Below are 20,660 nucleotides of genomic sequence, written 5' to 3' on the forward strand. Positions count from 1 at the left end.
AACTCTGATACTATTTACCATTAACTTAAATAATATCTACCTGATGTGTGCCTACTTACGTTTTAAAAATGTTATAGGACTCCCATTATATTAACATCACAATTGCTTTTACTAAGTAGTATAAGGACTTCGGTTCTAAAGATTGCGTGCGAAGCCGCAGGTAACAGCTAGTTGTGTATAATTATGTTGTCACCTTTGAATCTTTTCATTCTGTTTCATGTTACTTCAGCATTGTAAATAATAGAATAGTAGTCTGTATTGTATTTGTAGGGGAAAAGATTATCACTTAGTTTACCTTTAAAAAGTCGTCTTTGGACATCCTGTTCTGTCAGCTACCTCATGAATTTAGATATTATTCATTTTCAGAAAGAGAAATAAGTTTGGTTAACATAGAGCTACACCAACATATAAACATGCATTGATAAAGACAGTGACATCTTAACACAAACAGTTAACTGAAAGCATATGAGCTAGCCAGATTATATTTGACTTTGATATTGCTGGTAAGCATACAATGTATGTCTTGCTCATTGCTAGAATGCTTCTATAAGTATTAATCTTTAATCTCTCACAGGCAGAATATTTATTTCTTACCTAGTAGGTAAGGAAGGATTTTTAAGGAGGGATCTCGAGGGATGCTTTTCGTTCATCACCAGCCATCAGTGAGGGAGCAGTACTGTACTGTATTACTGCAGACCACCCTACTGGCCGGAGAAATTCATGAGACCCTCTAAACATTCATCTGTTTTTAAGTTTAGACCTAAAATATCTCCTCTAAACAATAGGACTGGGGATGCACAATATAAGAGAAACTCCTCCAGTCTTCCTACAATTTAGAAATAAAGCATACCTGCACCGTATTCAACTGTATACGAAAAATATGTATACATGACAGATGCTTCTTCAAATATCAAAGTAAAATTTCCAATGTTTCTTCATTTTAAAAACTAACACTCATAAAAAATTTGGAGTTCAACCCGTGAATAAGGAAATCCTATGACTAACTTTGCCAAAATGTCATTTTGATCCAACCTGTACAGGTTATCCAATCTAAATCCTCTAAACCACTGTTGAAAGGTTGTGAGGCTATCATGCCTCGGCACAGTGACTATCCCTTTACAGGAAAGTTAATCATAGAAATATAATGGGTGATAAATTTATATATCACATCAATATGACGTTTCTTTGTCTTTCAACATTCAAAATTCGAGATATCTTCATTAGTCATTAGGCAACATAACAAGTTACAATAGACTTCATCAAACTATTAGGCAGTAATGACTAATGAGTTAAAAAACATTTCAGTACTATAGACTTGTTTTAAAATTAACAGGGATGTTGCAAAACGCATGAAAACTTATAAAATTACTAAATTTATAAATAGAGATTACTCATAGAAAATTATTTAAGTAATAATGAACTCATTCAATTATCATCTTGAATTCTTTTGGAAAGGTGCCTCCATCTGGCCAGCTGCTTTCTCTTCACTTTTTGTTACTACTCTTAGATGGCCTTCAGCTGAATTTTATCAATAAGATTAAACTTGTAAAATTAATGTCCTGATAAGTTGACTGACTTGTATAAATTATTTTCAGATAAAACTTTTAAGTATCTATATGATGGAGCAAAAAAACCAATAGATACTCTTATTCCCATGACCATGGAATACGAGGATGAAGAGATGGTACTTGGAACATCTGAAGGTAAATACTGAAACTCCTGGTTTGACTTGTTCTTAACTATGGTTTAGTCTAGACTAAACTATAACTGGAGTGGTTAACTGGTTCTAATGTTTTCTGTCTCTATAATGGTCATTGCATGTCTTTTTTTTTTGTAAACAATTTGACGTACAATTGACAAGTATTATGTAGAAAATAGTCCGTGATGTATATTGTTTATCCACTTACCACAATTAATGTCGATCGAGTATTTAGTTGATAGTAACCAAGGAATAAGTGTTATTTTCCTTACTAAGGCAATAAACTATCCTATTTAAAACTTTAAGTCCAAACATTTCATTATTAATAAGGTATAAAGTATATTCTTGCATTCAGATTGGTGGCTTTTTAATCTTGGTGTGGGATTATATTTATAATCCTGAGTTATTGAACACCTTAGTTTTTTTTATTATTTTAAATGATACCAGAGAGTTTGAAGGTGGGTTTTTGTAGCGAATGGTACATCAAAATGATATATCCACTCGCAACTGAATGAATGTGTGACAATTGCTTACAATATTTCTAAGCAATTGTTATTGTATGTTAAATAAATTAACACATTTAATGTATTCATTTTTAAATCTATATTATTTATAATTTCATGAGACGTACCACCTTGACTGATGTATCACTGGCTGAAGTGAAGCACTTACAGTGCGATCATATGATTTCAAGAGGTTCATGGTTACATTACCAAGCAAGAAACAATTGTACAGACTATGGGAGGAATTTTTTTAATAAGATGTAATTGCTGTTCTTACCAAAAAGAAACTTTAATCTTCCTATCAAGATACAAGTAAAACACCTACCAACCTTCTTTTGTTTTGACTTGACTATTACAGTGCACTCAACTAGTTCCTGCACACAGTCTGATTTACTTAACACAGAGTTATCTGAAATATTCATTTTAACCGATAAACAAGAAAGAGATTACTACAAATAAAGACTGAAGAATTGTAGTAATAGTTAATATCTTTTATTTTATAATACTGTAATTAAAATTTCTAAAGTTTCCCATCTTTCAGAGTCTGAAAATTTAATTCAATTTTTTGAAGTATTGTGAATTAAATTTTGGTCATAAAGTAAATATAAAGTTTTGTGTTATATTAATTTTGAGTATTTTGAGAAGAGAACTTTTTATTTTGTTTTGTTAATTTAAACCATTTTTGGAGAAGTATACATTTTTAGTTTAATTTTAATTTTAATACCTTTTAATCAGACTCTTAATTAGATTTGTTCGATTGAGTGACTTTTGAAGAAAATTGAATCAAAAGTTTGTAAACTTTGTAAACTTTTGGGTGAACTTAAATTTCGGAATAAAGCAAGTATTTCCGAAAAGTTGTTTAATTTATAAAGTATTTGCTCCATATAAATTTAAAATCTATGTGCTATAATAACGGTACATAATTGTAGTTACTCTCAGTGTCAGAGAGTAACATTTCTCTCAGTAACATTAATTCTGGTTAATGACCTCACAATAACATATGAGAAGGTATTTACAATGATTTGAGGAATGGATACCCTGCCTTTGTTATACATATACTGAGAAATCTGTGATGTTATTTTGCCATTTCAAACATTGTCAAACTGATTGTAGACAATCATTCACCTGGAAAAGCTATTCAACTTAGCCAAAATCCTCACAATGACAAAGTGGGAGTTCAATACTTTTCGTGACATCCAAAGGTCAGGTTATGTTTTCAACATGAACATTTTTCAACTAAGACTAATGCAAATTGAATAAGTTAACTTCAAATAAATATACCATATATTTATTAGACATAAATTATTAGTCAATTTAAAAATAGTGTAGTTGGCTCAAATTTAACAGGTCACTGCTATATAGAATTAAAAGTAAAACTTTTTTTTAAGTACACTTGAACAAGGAATAGTTCAGTGATAATTGTACATTAGATTATTGTTTGGCAGATATAAGATTAAAAACATTTTGTAAAATTGTTGTTATGTATCAAGTAATGTAAACTATTGTTTTAATAAATTCCTTTAAATTTTATCTGAAATGTAAATAGCTGCAAAAGATAAAAATGTAATAAAAAGTGAAAATAAAGGTAATCCTATTAGCTCTTGCATAAATACTATACTTTTAAAGTAACTGAATAGAAAGAAAAAGTAGATTATACTACTGTATACACAAATTAAAATTATTACCAGGACTTTTGCAAAAAAGTATCTAATGAAATGGCTACAAAAATAAAATTACTAAGTACTATTTTTTAACATTGAAAATTGTGTGTTCCTCCTCTCAGTTGAAAATAGAACAAGTATCAATAACGGAGTTGAAGATTTGAATTAGATAGGGAATATTATTTCATATCCGTGACTAGTAGCATATAAGATTAATAAATACTTCCACTAAGTAGAATCAGGCACTATATGTTAGGAAGTAGGACCTCTACAACTTAGGTAGGTATAGAGATAATTTTTTTTTCTTCAAAATATTCATGTACAAAGTGATTCTAATTTTAAGACAATTTAAATAAGAAAAATATCATCTGGCTTTGATAACAATAATGTTATTTTAATAAAACAAATTTTTTATTAAAAATGTTCCTTTTTTTCATACAATAAAATTAAAAATCTGTTCATACTTAAAATCTCCTTCACATCAGACCTCACACGGTTCAGTCGGTCTGATGATGAAAATGAGTCATTGCAGTATAGAAAAAATTTATCCCAATGTCTTGATAATTTTGTCACTAAGAATTAAGAAAGATGTTATAATTATAGATTAGTTTATTGGATGTCTAATATTTTATTTTATTAAACATTTTATACAGTGAATTAATTTTATGATACCTTTTTGATCCTATTAATAATGTAGAGGTTTACCTAGAAAAACAACATGTATTTTCTTATTAAGTGTAGACTACCCATTCAAAACATGCTGTAGCAGTTATAAGTTTTGGAAGGCCTGAAAAATAAAGAAATCCCATAAAAGTAACTAGTATTAACGGGCTGACAGTAATTGTAATCACTGCTCAGTCTGTCCCAAGACGTGGATGACAAATAATAAACATTGCTCGAGATAATTCCGATCAGTAAAATATAAAAACTTGAAAGGGTCTGATCATGAATGCTTAATAGCTACAGTATCAAAAGATAAAACTTATGGTAGAGCTTGTACTAACAAGACACGTGGACGGCTTGCTTAAATGCGTGCTGCCGTCATGCAAGCCAAATGATCTTTACCGATTATGTGCGTGCTGTTGGACATAAGTTTCCTGGTCTTTATATTTTAAAAGTCAAAGTTTTTTTTTTATCCGGAGGGAAAAAATGAACCGTCACCCCACTTAGTCCTAAAAGGACCTTTGCGCCTCCCTTACTTATATTTGTGTCTTAAGAATATGGGACTTTTACAGAAGCCGATCAGATTAGAGGGCTCCTGTTCTTTCATGTCCTTGGAGCGGACGAGATATGCTCTCAGGAATCTTTTCCGAATTTTTGATATGGCAGGACAATTAAGCCAAATGTGTTCCGCTGATTCCTCCTCTTCTCTGCAAAGTCTGCATTCATGGCTAAGGCCCACCCTTATAAGATGTTTCCTTAGGGGGCCATATCCTGATAACATCCCTAATATCAGTCTTATATCCTCCTTATTCTGATCCAAGAGAGCTGTCCTCCCTTTAACATAAAGAGAGATAAACATTTTAGATTGTCTTAATCCTGAGGCCCTACTCCAAAAGTTTCTTATCCTCTTTTCCCAATCTTTTACAAGAGCTTTGCTGTTGGAGAAAGCTATCCCACAACTTTGGCTCTGGCCCCACCATAATGAACTCCGTTCCCTTTTTGGCGAGGATATCTGCATTTTCATTTCCATGAATGCTGTCATGGCCCAGCACTCAACCGAGTGTTATTCTGTTATTCTTAGCCAGCTCTGCCAGAGCATTCTTGCATTCCCAGACTACTTTTGAATCAAACAAACAGTTACCAAATGCCTTTCGTGCAGCCTGGCTGTCAGATAGTAAAGTAATTTACTCCTTTTGTCCTCATTTGAATGAGTTTTCTGGTGCATGATTGTATTGCCATGACTTCCTCTTGGAAGATCGTGGCATGTTTTCCCTGGGGCACTGCTAGGTTAACTCCTAGTCCGTATATTCTGAATCCCGCCCTAGAATCAAGGCGTGTTGAACCATCTGTGTAACAATTCAGGACTCCTTTTGTAGGGTAGGCCTCCTTTTAAATCTATTTCTCCCTTCTTTCAAAAGAGACAGTATATGGTTTTTCAAAGGAGTATTTCTTAACCATTGCTTCTGACACATTGGTTAGCATTTCAGACTCAGGAAATTCCTGCGTTATTTTTATGTGACCTTTTGAAAAGGTAGCATTTATTACATTTGTTCCTAGAAGCTTCATTGTGCTTAGAGCAGCTGTGCTCATTACCTCCTATCCCAGAGGAGTGTATCCCAGGACCGCTTCAATTGCCAGGGTTGGGCAGGAGCTCATCGCTCCTGTAATGCTTACACAAGCTAGCCTTTGAAGACTCTGTACCCTTTTGGCAGCTGTTTGTTCTACTTTCAACCACCACACTAAAGTAGCATATGTTACAGTCGGTTTTATTATAGTTTCATATATCCAATAAATCATTTTGTGTTTCAAACCCCATTTAAATCCAAAGAGTTTCTTGCAGGCCCCAAGGGCGATTGTCCCTTTAGATATTGTGTTATCGATATGTGAGTTCCAAGTCAGAACTATACCCAGATATTTGACTTCCTTTGATTGTTTTATTCTGATTCATTCCAGGACAAGTTGTGCAAGCTGGAACTTTCTTTTCTTGGTAAAAGTTATCATATTTGTTTTTGATGGGTTAATCCAAAGACCTTCCCCATGACACCAGTTAGTTATGAAATTTAATTCTTTTTAAATTAGGTGTTCCAGCATGCCTTTGTTTTTCCCTTTGACCATAAGAAGTAGGTCGTCTGCATAATATAGTAGCCTTGTTCCCCTCTTCTTCGTTTTAGTTAGAAGATCATCAACCACCATCGCCCACAGGAGAGGAGACAGAACCCCTCTCTGGGGCCAGCCTTTCTGGCCCGTGATGGTGACCGATTTGTCTCCATTCTTTGCTTTTTAGAAGGGCTACTGTCCACTTGACTGCATCCGAGGGAACTCCAAATCGTTCCATAGCTGCCTCCATGGATTGATATGCTACTCGATCGAAAGCTCCTTCAACATCCATGAAGACGCTGACTAGAGCTTCCTTTTCATTGAAGGTGTTCTCCACCGCTTCCACCGTTGGGGCAGTGGTAGTTAATTTACTTTCTATATAAGCATGTTGAGATAGACTGAGAGGGTGTACTAGTAAGGTTTCATCCCTAATGTGTATATTGATTATTTTTTCCACAGTTATCACCATGAAGGAGGTTAGGCTTATGGGTCTTTACGAATTGGGTTGAGTTGGATCCCTATCTTTTTTTCCGCACGAACACCACCAATGCCATCCTCCAGTTCTTTGGAATAAATCCTAGGGCGTAGCTTCAATCTCCCAGCTCATCGAACTTCTCTTTTTGCAAAGCAACCAATATATGCCGGTATAAAGATCCTCAACCACCTACCACAAGACTTCAGACAGGGAACTGGTGCAACACTAAAGAACAGACTGAAGAATTTCTTGTTGGACAATCCAATCTACTCAATGGACGAATTTTATCAAACAACCTGGACTTAAGTATACATATTATATTGTATTACAATTTTATGAAAATACTCATGTTTGTATACAGTATTGTTTTGACACCATTGCATTTCTTAAAGAAATTGTAATAAAGAATATTCTGACTTCTGACTAGCTGCCTATAAATAGAATAATTAGAGTATTTAATAAGATGTCCAACCCTTCTTGAAGAAAGGTTGGAAAAACTCCACCCGCCCCAGGAGATATAAATGGCTTAAAGGATCTTATTGCCCATTTAATTCTTTCATGTGTGAATATTCTTTTAGACCGCTGTCTGAACTTGGCTACTTCCCGACTAGATCTCTCCTCGACTAGAGAATAAGTATCCTCATTTCGAGTCAAGTGACCCCCTGGAAAGTACATTTCCAAGAGCATTTCTAAGGTCTCCTTCCTTTTCTCTGTAAGGTCACTAAGGAACCCATTGGGTTGAAGTGATCGAATTGGAGAGTGTTTTTAAGCCTGGCAGCCTCTGGTATAAATACCTTGAGTAAAACTGTTATGAAATGTATATGTATGTATTGTATTATATTATAAATATACATTAGTTTTTGTTAGCTTTGTTTAAGAGCTTTGTCACAAATGTATAAAACTCAGGTAAATTAAATTATGAATGTTTCATAGTTTTCAATTTTATTGCTGCAGTGAGGACCCATGCTGGTGCATGTTGTAATATAATTAGTTAAAGTATTAATTTTCAGTAATGGAATGAAAATAAAAATTATATTATAATTTAATATAAATTTAACAATTTGATAAGGGTGGGGGTTTGGACTCTAGGACCTCTCTATTGGCTACATGCCTGTCACAAGGAACAAAAGTTAAGTTATCGTTTGTTTAGATTTTTAAATAAAAATTCCAAAAACCCTTTATAAGGATGTCATGGATTATATTGCCTACCTTCAATGATTTTGATACTGTTATTTTGAATATGAGAACTTCTTTTTAAATTTAAGAACTTCTTAGTATAACTGTATTATCTTTTTGTTTTATTCTGAATATAACTTTTATGAGCATGCAAATTCAGGTGTTTTTGTATATGGTAGATTATTTTAGTTTTTTTTTCTGTAGATGATACTCAACCTTTAGATGGTATACAGCCAGTGCATGATGTACATCAGGCTGAAGAGAATACCCAGTATCCTGATTCAGGGTTTATGGACTCTGATGGTTCTTGTTGCTTACCAGGTAAACTTCTTTTCCATTGTTTTGTTTAATTCAAGTAATTGTTTGTAGCGAAAGAAGATTTGGAATGTGCTGATAATAACACAGACAAAACACGTTATCTCTGTAAAAGAGATATTGCTACTGTTTGGTATTCACACAAAGAAATTCCATTTTGGTGGAATGAATAGCAATATGATAAATATTAATGTTTTAAACATGTAAAGTGACTTTTGTCTGTTCTTAAATTAGGCTCGTGACTCAATAAGAATCTAATATAAAAATAATTGTAATAATTACTTTAATATTCTATAATTACTAGAGTTATTTATATAATTTATATTTTGAAGAAATAGTACGTTAATTATTGGTACTTTTATAATAAAAAATTATTCATTCAAATTAGTTTAAATTTCATAACTTGTTATTTTAACAATTTTAAGCATAAGGATATTTTAAATTTGAATTAGTCACCATTTTGTACTGGATTGACATAGTTTTACTGTTACTTACTTCAGAGGTTTTCATTCAAAATTGTATTTTGGAGGCCAGGGGAATCTTGTGATACTAATTAAAAATGCAGTTTGTACTTGCAAAGCTATACTGAGTTTGGATTTTCTAGGTTCGGTCATTAAAAACTTGATATGGTTTTGCTATACTTATTATTCTCCCTGAATTTTAATTGTGTGATATTATGCTTATTGAAGTATAATTTTGTGATTATCAAGATGTAAGGTTATTTTTATTTTATATTGTTTACAAAAATTGTGATTAGATATAAGTAAATTTAATTTAGTTTGTCTTTAAAAATGTATAAGGTTTGTTAATTTAAGATTAAGTGTAAGAAGTCCATCTTAGGTCCTAATTTAACCTCAATGAGTAATTTTTATTGTCAGGTGAGACAATTAGCTGTTGTCATTAATATACATATGTACAACTGAATAATCATAAAGTAGAAGAATAATGGCTTATAACTAGATGAATGTGAATGTTTGGGCAGATGTTGGTGATCAGATGTGCAATTCACATTTTTTTGTCATAAATCTTAATGGTGATATTTTCTTTGACTTTCTGAGACATGATCTTTCTGACATTCTTGATTAGCTAGAATAAGACACAAGCTTATTTACCAACAAGATGATGCTCCACTGCGTTTTAAGAATATAGTACGGCAATGGTTGTTTTTAAACTACCCCACATGTATAGGTCATGACGAAACAGTAGCCTAGCAACTCAGATCGCCAGATCTCTCATCTATGAACTTTTTGTGTGGGGAACTGTGAAAGTTCATGTTTAGGCCTACTCTGTTGTGATTGAAAATGAAGATCTTAGGAACAGGATCGTTGCAGCAGAACCAATAGTTTAACGGAAACTCTCAAAATTACTGCACAAACAGTAAGAAATAAAGCTAGAATGTCTATAAGGAATTAAGGAGACCATTTGTAAGGTGATATTTAAAGATATTAATTCAAAGAATTATACAACATTACTTGAAAAAGATGTTAGTAATTTCGTTTATGTAAAAAAGTAATACATCCAAATGTTAAAGTTTTATCATATAAGTAATTTGCTTATCAGTTTGTATAAGCGTGTACTGTGTGTTAATGTATATTATAGAGAAGTGTATTTAGTATATAGTAGTGCATTATATGTAGCTGTAGTATATTATGTGTGTTAATGTTTTTATCGTATTTGGGGTTTTCAATGTCTGGCTTTTAGCAGATTGGTTAACATTTTACTTATTTGATTAATAAATAATTGTTATAACTTATATTCACTATAGATTTTCCTATAAGAAAGTACGAGAAATGATAAATCATTTGTATTGACAGACAATCATATTTTATAATAATTCATTAGCACTGAGATAACAAATTGTTATCATGTTCCAAAAGTGACAAATCTTATACCAGATGCCTGATTTAAACTGACAACCAAGTTTTTTACATTTGCAATATTTTACATAACAATTCATATAATCATTATTAATGATCATATAAATAATAAGAAGATTTTTGGTTGTTTTTTTCGTAAGAACATTAGTATTAAAAACAGTACTAAAAAGTTCTGCATTATTACTTAAAAATGATAAATAAAATTTTTATTTGCAGTGTATATATATATATATATATATATATATATATATATATATATATATATTAGCACATACCCAAGGCTTCACCCACAATTGCTATGCAACATTCCGTGTATTTAATTGAATAGATCCAATGATTTCAGTAATATTTGAACTATTTTAGACCAATGTTGAGAACTCCAAAGTCGAAGTTCATAGCTTTCTTAGTGAAAGCACTTGTTATGTAATACAATAGAGTCCTATGATATTTTTAAAATGGAATTAGTCAAATATGTGTAAATTAGTGCAACAATAATGCGCTTGTAATTTACAAAGGCACTTATGTGCACCGAACTTGAGATGTTGAATAGAGAAGTGTTGTTACTTTTATGCTTTCACTCTATAAATGTAAACAAATTGAAAATAGTGGTTAAATTAATGAAACGTATGGTATTGCTGTCATAATACAATATGTAAACAGAACAGTTGATTACATTTAACAGGCTTTTTCAATTCATATTAAACAACTTTATTAATCAAGTTGGGATATTTTACTGCTTTAGAGACCAGTGGGGTGTAGTCCGGAGGGATTTTCGAAATAAGAATAAGCCTATATTTATCTCAGGGACCCTAAGAATGTCCATGTAAAATTTCATTACAATTGGTTGAATAGTTTGTATGTGAAAGCAAAACAAACAAACAAAGGCACTTTATTTGTAATATTATTAGTATTTTTTTGTTTGAGTGTTAGTTCAAATTCATATTTACTCCACTGTCAAAATAAGATTCATATTTGATTTTAATTCAACATACAATATATTTCTGAACCAGTAAAAAAAATCACAGAGATAACTTTGTACCGTTTTACTGGCACATGAGGGGTTAGCTTTGAAATTTAAACTTTTGTGAAGGTTCAAAAAATAAAAGAAAATCTTCTGAAATAAATAAAGTTCAAACTAAAATAAAACTTCTTCTTAAAAATAATCACTGGATTTAAAATTAAAACTTCTTGATGACTTTTAAATTCAAACTTGTAATATATTTGTCACTCCAAAAATGTACAAAATTCTTACAGCTTGTCTTTTATTCAATTTTCAAAATTCAAAACTTTCACACTCTAAACTGATCTGGCAATTCTTCACTTTAATTTATCTTAAAAAATCAATTTTATTTTATTACTAATTTTCTTTACTTTACTTTAACTATTACTTCTTTTCAGTGTTAGAAATTTTTATTATAGGAATTCTTCAGTGTTAGAGAAATAAAAATTCTTCAGTGTGAGGGAATTAAAAAATTCTTCAGTGTTAGAGAATTAAAAATATTGCTGAAAGCATCTGTAACAACCACAAAACTCTTTTAGTATTTTTACATAAAATTTTATATACATGTGCTCACTGCACCAACAATTTTATATTGCACAGATCAAAAGGACAAGTTCCTAAATTCCCATTAAATTTAGTTTTTACAATATTTCTTTCCCCAAAATTATTCAAAATAACTAAGAATGAATATTGACTGGACTCCAATTTAAAAAGTTCACTTACCTGCAGGTTCGATGACGATTAGCAAAAAGATTAACTCTAAGCACTTTAAAAGTCTACTCGTTACAATAACTTCCGATCAACTGAGACGGGAGGTACGGCACCCCAACTCTCAATTTCGTTATCAAACACTGCCATCTGAGATGCACGCTCTCTTTTGTACTGTCCAGTCCTTATCATTCTTCTGGGCCTATTCTTTCCACCGGTAATCCAGTTACCCCAGAATTATTATTTAATACAATCGGTACAACTTTATAAATAATGTATTTTTGGATGTTTTTTATGAAATCATTCTTTTAAAAATATTTCAGTTTTTAATTTTAATACTCTAAAAATGTTACAAGTCAAGCCTTTATAATTCATAAATTGAACTATGGAATTCATATATATATATATAAAATTATTTGATTCAGTCTTGGATGTTTGTTTAGCTAAAAATTCACTTATTAATTTACAGAATACTAAAAAAAGTCCAGTTTATTTTAAAGTATTAAAATTTTTACAAGTCAGAATTATCAAAATTTAGTTGGAGTGAAGCATGTAGTGTGAACTCCTCTTTCTATATTTACATACATATATGTGGTTTTATTTCTATAAAAGACTTATTTTGTACAAAGTATATTTTAATTCTATACATGATGTTCACGTTAATTAACTTCTAATGTGATTTTTAATTTATTTTTGCAAATGTTTGGAAAACTGTATGTTGGCAGTCATAGGGTTAAAAAAAACATAAAACGAAACATTGAAAATACTCACTATTTAATATTGGAAAACTTAGTGTTAATTCAACTCAGATTTGTTTATTTGTCCATAACGCTAGAATGTTGCTAATGTATGTGAATTATGTGTGGTGTGTTGTTGTAAGAGAATATTAACAATTACTAGATTGTTTGGTATAGAGAGCAAATGTATATTGCATGTAATTTGTGTTGTTAAAAAGTACTAAAACATATTTTCAATTTTTTGGACAGTATACAGTTTTAAAACAGTTTGATTTATATGACTGTGATTATTAAAAACACATTGACATATGATCCCCTCTACACTTTTTGTATAACATTTTTTCACTAGCATAGAATTAGCACCTTTATTTACTTAAATATTAATTTAAAAATCAGTTTATTACAATCACAATTTATTTTTACATTGTTATAATTGTATAATAATGTATAAGAAGGTGTGAATTTATAAAAGTCTATAGAAAACACTGTATTTTTGTTTAAAGTTAACAAAACAATCCACAAGATTGAGGATTTTTTAGTTTTCTGATTTTTTTAGATTTGTGTACCAATCTGTAGATAAAAAAGTAGTTCAAATTTACAAAACACGTCTTTTACAGTTTTTTTTTTATCTGCAAGTTTTTTTAAATTGAGTAAGCTTGCATAGAATACAATCCATTATTTTCATCAAATAAATATTTTATGGGTTGTCTTTCAAATAAAGCACAATAAATATATATTAAGTTGCTCTTGTTTGAATTACAGATCACAAAGTTTTATGCGGTATTGAAAACCAAGTGCCAAACAATAACCTCTACATGGGTGACATTACCTGCAACTGTAAATCCATGAAACAGACCACTCTCGAGCAATTCTGGCTGTCTAAAAAAGGCAGAGAGCTTAAGATTCAGGTAAGTATCAAACCAAAAAAATGATTGAACCACTTAACTCACCTACTATACTTGATCCTGTTCTTTGTAACTAATTTTGTATTGATTTAACATTACTTAAATGGTTACGGCCATTTCTGAGAAGTTATAGATTTCTGGGAGCACTTCAGACTGTTTGTGACTACTTTTTTTGGACAAAATGTTCACTTTTGAGTCTGATGTTATATTGTATGCAACAAACATGTTAGCAAGAGATTATTTGCTGCTTAGTCAAAAACGAAATACATAGATTTATTAAAACTGTTCAAGTGACTGACAATTTTGATAGTATCAGAAATTTCTGCTGGTTATCTTTTTCATTCAACAGTTTTGTTTTTCTACCTATCTGTTTTAGCATCATTGCCTTTTAACCCTTTGAGGACTGTAACAAAAAATTGTTATCAATATCACTAGAGTGTTTTGTTATCAAGTTGCATTTTGTATAAGTGAAAAAGACTGTGCCCAAAATGAGGAATTTCCAGAGATCTTCATATAATCCATAACTTGATATATAATTAATTTCTCACCTTAACAATAATTATTTTTGTGTGATGATACCCGTTTCAATTTAACTTAAATTATATTCAATCACAGATGGCATATAGGAAAACATTACTTTTATATCACCTGATTTGGGATCTTTGGTTGATTTAAAATGTATTAAATTGGTTCACTTACATAAAGGTACACACAAAACATCAAAATTCTTTACGAAAAAAAGTAAGTAAAAAAAATCCTATGTGCTGAATGGTCGACCAACAACTTCAAACAGACAGACTATCACTGTTTTTTTACATTCAGTGTGTGTACCTTGTGTGTAAAATGTAGCACACAATCATTAAGGTAAACAATGCTGATGGGAAAACCCATCTCCACTGTCTGTCTTGTCGTGTTGCAACAGGAAATTTACTAATACCTTATGGGTTATAAAATAAGATGTTAACTACTTTAATGCCAACGTCCAGACTTCCTAGACTCAGAACTTGTTAAGTTCTTCTGTTACTACTATCGGACATGGCAGTTGCAATGATTACACCCAAACAGTATAATACAATGTTATACTCTTTACTGAAGGATCACCTTTTCAAACCTAATGTATGTATTTTGTGGGTGGGTGTGCGTGCGTGCATGCGTTCACACAGCAGGTGCATGCATGTGTGTCAAGTTCTGTAGTTTTCAAACAGTTTAGTTAACTTTTAAAGAAAATAGCCATTAGAAAATGAAGTATATTTCATAATCTGTAGTTGTCCCTTGTTAATCTATTATATCCATTTTTAATACAAATTATTACCTATATTTATTGTTACAGTATATATTTTTCACTTGCATCCTATAGATTATTCTATTGCAATCTCAGTGTCTTTGAGGTTACATTAAACTGTTAACCCATTTTCAGGAGGGCATAATGTCTCCCACCCATAAAATCAAAGGAACTGGCCCAAAGGAGATGTGGCAACAATCCTGCTTTTCGCAGAGATTTTAGCTGTGTATTTGACAAGCATCAAGTTACCATACACCAAGTGATGTGTAAGTTCTTGTGTATTTTATATAATAATAATATATTTCTATTTCTAAAGTGTAAGGTATAATTTTGCTATAAAATTTATAACTAGGGTAACTGACTTAATTCATAATAGTATGTAGCAACATAAAATAATTGAAAATGATGAGAGGAAATAAAAGGCCCTCAAGGCATCTAGTGTGGGGCTGCCATCCCCTCAAAATAATTCACAACTGGGCATAAAAGCAGATGTAAGAATAAACATGAAAGTAAAAGATCATATCAACATTAATCTTTTGCAAATTAAATAATATGATTATATGAGTGTGTTTCTGCCACTAAAATGAAACTAAAAATGTTAACTGAGAATAACTCTTTTGCTACTTCGTTATAATAGACTTCTTTTAAACACATGATAAGTCTAGACATATGACATGACTAACTTATATAACTTACATATTACTTTAATTACTCTTCTATACAAAGTAATTCATCAATGTTTTAAAATGGAAACTACCAGTTACATTTACTAAACATAGTTTTAAATTCCGGGTACACTTGATTTTTATTTGGTAGTTCATTACTCATGGAGCTAACAAAACTAAATGTTTTCATATAAAAAGTTTTCAGTGGTTTTGGTACAGGTATGTTATTTAGATTTCGTATTCTTTCTTTATTATTCACTTTCCTTATTTTTTACATAACCTCATCTCATATAAAAATGTTAAAATCTTGTGCAAGTAAAGAGAGTGAAGGAGCAATATTTCAAAGAGACAAAACAAGGACAAAAAGTGTTCAGTTTTCGTAAACATTAATCAGACACAATATACTTATCATAGACCTGAGATTAGTAATGTGTCAAAGCCGATTTTCGAATCCATAGAATTTTCAACAAAGATTTGGATTTGAGAATCTATTGACAGGAATCGACATTTGAATAAACGCTTACTTAATTATTGGCTGATGGACAAGTACACAAATTGCTAATCACTAAAACGTGTTTTTGTTGTACTTTAAATAATATTTTGCTAGCAGTTAGTATTTTCCATGTATACGTTTACCCATCACCATGAGTCTGCTGTATTTATTTGCAGACGACAGCTGATTGGCATTACACAAATAACCAATTTCAAAAATTTAATTTATTGATACTTTGTGTATGGAAACTTAGTAGATACTGTAGAATCTGTAAACCAGAAGAACTGTAGATAGATAACCTAATTAACGTACATTTGAAAATAGTTTGTTGCTTGCCTTTAGTATTTCCATATTATGCTTGTACCATGAGTCTGCTTCATTTTTTGCGGATGACAATTGATCTGTAGTACGCAAGTTACCGGTAGTTAAAACATGTTTTTGTGTATGAAAAAATGTAGATGGATACCTAAATAGAATAATAAAGATTTTGTAAATAATATTTTGCTTGCATTTTCAATGTTTATGTTTGTGTGTTATCAACAAAAAAGGCCTCAGACATCTGGATTTTTTTAATAAAAATAAATAGAAAAAGTGGCATAAGCTGTGCTGGAATGCCAGCAGTGTATTAAAATAACGGTACTCGAGATTGGCTTGAGAAACTCCTATGTGTTAAAAGAGAATGGTGGGTAATGGAAACAGACTAAAACTAGTATTTAAAAATTGCAATTTGCTTAATGTGTTGTCTTCAAAACCATAAATCATTAAAAAAAGTTTCTCTCCGGCCCTGGTATTCTCTGTAGAAAGGTTTAAAGTATTTATTGTGTAATGCTTTCTATAAATGTTATATCAAGGAGATGGGTAAGCAATTGTTGGAATTCTAAAGAATACAGTTGAATTTCTTTATAGGACAAACTTGATGTGATCCATAACATGTTCCAATCAGTGAAAGTGCAAATTAAATATAACCTGGTATTAATTGTAATATACCTGTCAAATAAAGCTTAAATTAGTAGTTTTATTAAAAAGTTACCAGTCAAGTCTCAATTCTACAAGGCTAACGTTTTAAAGCTATATATAATTAGATACACTAAACAAAGACAAATGTGAAACGAACTGCACTGCCACTATAACAACCATTTCCTAAATAACAGGCCCACACCATTCTTATCTACTATTTTTCCACCTATAAAAAACAAAACAGGGAAACACCCACAGAATTACATTTTTGTATTTTAATGTGTTTTACAGGACTGATTATGGCCCTTTTTTAGGTCTTACTAGTCCTAATTTGTTTATCATTTGTCAAAAGATTCATGATAAAAAATGAAAGTATAAAGTAGGTTCGAACAAGTATAAAGTAGGTTTGAAAAAGTATTGACAATTTTTAGCATTTTAAATATTGTTCTACAATGTTTGATTGTTGGCTATGAATGTTCTCAATTTTAATCAGCCAAGACATACAAAATGTTTCTTAATAAGTCATATGGTTAATCACTCACGTATTGTTCTCTTTTAAAGTTGTTTATTTTTTCATGTACCATTAGGCTAAAATATTACAACAAAAAATTTGTATCTCAAAAATGAGTTACTTAAGGCTATTGTTTATCATATAAGGTGTGGTACACTCATAAGACCTAATCATAGTTCTTACACATTTTCAACATTAAATAATTTAAAATAAATTGTTATTATTAGAGCCAGTATAGATGCACACTTGTAAACGTGAACTAAGGAAAATTGATATTTTCTTTTTATTGTATTTTATTGGCATTATAAAATGTATATAAATAAGAGGATATTTTTAAACTACAAAGGAAGGTATCTATAAAAACAACGGTATTGTTTTTAAGCTTTATTGGTATAAAAACTAAAATCTTTTACACAACCTGTTTCTAACTTTTGTTAATAAATGTTTTTTCTTATACGATTTTCAGTGGATGATGACATGCAATTGTAATTTGTATTTTGATATCCAGATTTTAACCATTTGAGTGCCAAGCAGTTTTGAGGGGAGGTGCTGTCAGTGCCAAGCATTGATGACAGGTCGCCTCTCTCAGTATCAAACACTCTTTTGGTGTTTGTGCAGTGTTCCACCAAATAATTCATAACAATTAAATTTTAAAAATTAAACAATAAAAGTTAAAATTGTAAGTATATTTAAATTTTGATATAAAAACTGTAATTTTTTATTTTAATACATTATATGCACTGTTTCATTGTTCTCTATATAAATAAGTATAATTTACCAAGTTTCAAAAAGGTACTTATCTATAATACCAAGCTTAATAATAATCACGCACGTGCGCGCACGCACACACACACACAGTTGTTTATCATATTTAAAAGTGGAAGGTAGAAGATATAACTTGCTTAAATATATCCTCTTCAAGTTCTTTTGAAATAGCTTGGTATTTATAGACTTAGTTTCTCCCCCAAAAGGACAAAGTTAGAAGTAGCTCAGATGAAAGTTTTCTTAGGTTTATTTTTGTATCAGGCTGTTCCACTCAATGTTTTTGTCTTTCCTAGGAGATAATACGGGATCAGATCTTATATATATATATATATAAGATCTAGATATATATATATATATTACTAGAATATTGAATTGTGCCCACCTTGTGCGTGTTGATTCCCTCTGCTTGTTTGAATCTTTTCATAGATGTATAGTATTTGAGGAGTAAGGGAATAAAGGTTGTCTTTTTTTATTTATTTTAAAGACATCATTCCAAAAAGTAAATTTGCTTAAGGTACAATATTAATTTGATTTTTTGTTTATAAAACCATTTCAATTATAATTACTAATTTTTTTTCTGTTTTTCTAGGAAAAGTATACGCTTCAGCAAGGATTTTCGTTCCTTTTCTTCAATAGGGCTAGTAATTTTAAAATTTTGCTCAACAGCTCATTTGTTCTGTTATCAACATTTCTTAGTCATTACTTGTTTTGTGCTATTTTATTCTTGTATGTGAGTTTATTTTAGTAAATTAGTGTTAAATAACTCCCCGCTGTAAATTAATTATTCCAAATTTTACGCTTTACCTATCCGATAAAAATATTAGGAATATTTCATTTCCATTGGCCAATCAATATTTTGTACTACTAGACTGATTAATCATGTATCATTATTCCCTGAAAACTGATTAAATGTTATAATTTACTGGGCACAACTGTTGCACATTTTAACTTTTCTTGACTGGTCATTTTCACTACTCCTGAATATACTCACTCAATCAATCAATCATTAAAGTTCCATCAAGGCAAGTAGTAGTTTTAATATTTTGTTCAACAGCTCATTAATTTAGTTATTAATTTAGTTTAATCATTGTTCTGTTATCAACATTTCTTTGTCATTACTTGTTTTGTGCTATTTTATTCTTGTATGTAAGTTTATTTTAGTAAATTAGTGTTAAATAACACCCGCTGTATATTAACTATTCCAAATTTTATGCTTTACCTAACCGATAACAATATTAGGAATATTTCATTTCCATTGACCAATCAATATGTTATAATACTAGACTGATTAATCATGTATCATTATTCCCCGAAAACTGATCAATTGTTATAATTTACTGGGCACAACTGTTGCACATTTTAACTTTTCTTGACTGGTCATTTTCACTACACTTGAATATACTCATTCAATCAATCAATCATTAAAGTTCCATCAAGGCAAGTAGTAGTTTTAAAATTTTGGTCAGGAGCTCATTAATTTAGTTTGATCATTGTTCTGTTATCAACATTTCTTTGTCATTACTTGTTTTGTGCTATTTTATTCTTGTATGTGAATTTAGTTTAGTAAATTAATGTTAAATAACACCCGCTGTAAATTAACTATTTAAAATTTTATGCTTGACCTAGCTGATAAAAATATTAGGAATATTTCATTTCAATTGGCCAATCAATATGTTGTAATACTAGACTGATTAATCATGTATCATTATTCCCTGAAAACTGATTAATTGTTATAATTTACTGGGCACAACTGTTGCACATTTTAACTTTTCTTGACTGGTCATTTTCACTACTCCTGAATATACTCACTCAATCAATCAATCATTAAAGTTCCATCAAGGCAAGTAGTAGTTTTAATATTTTGTTCAACAGCTCATTAATTTAATTATTAATTTAGTTTAATCATTGTTCTGTTATCAACATTTCTTTGTCATTAATTGTTTTGTGCTATTTTATTCTTGTATTTGAGTAGTTTAGTGAATCAGTTTTAAATGGCATCCACTGTAAATGAACTATTCTAAATTTTACACTTGACCTATCCGATAAAAATATTAAGAATATTTCATTTTCATTGGCCAATCAATATTTTGTACTACTAAACTGATTAATCATGTATTAATATTACCTGAAAACTGATTAATTGTTATAATTTACTGGGCACAACTGTTGCA

General features: G+C 30.5%; 1 protein-coding gene across 1 annotated transcript in view; it reads left to right on the forward strand.

Annotated features, from left to right (window-relative positions):
- Positions 1–20,346, forward strand: part of LOC124369725 — a 28,406-nt gene extending 8,060 nt beyond the window's left edge. Inside the window, exons 3-7 of the mRNA XM_046827784.1 lie at positions 1,596–1,703; positions 8,479–8,595; positions 13,674–13,819; positions 15,234–15,364; positions 19,079–20,346. Coding sequence (XP_046683740.1) covers positions 1,596–1,703; positions 8,479–8,595; positions 13,674–13,819; positions 15,234–15,320 — 458 coding nt within the window. The 3' untranslated portion in view covers positions 15,321–15,364; positions 19,079–20,346. The remainder of the gene's footprint in view (positions 1–1,595; positions 1,704–8,478; positions 8,596–13,673; positions 13,820–15,233; positions 15,365–19,078) is intronic.
- The last annotated feature ends 314 nt before the right edge of the window (positions 20,347–20,660 follow it).

This window comes from Homalodisca vitripennis, chromosome X (genome assembly GCF_021130785.1).
Source record: "Homalodisca vitripennis isolate AUS2020 chromosome X, UT_GWSS_2.1, whole genome shotgun sequence".
NCBI classification, from domain to species: Eukaryota; Metazoa; Arthropoda; class Insecta; order Hemiptera; family Cicadellidae; genus Homalodisca; species Homalodisca vitripennis.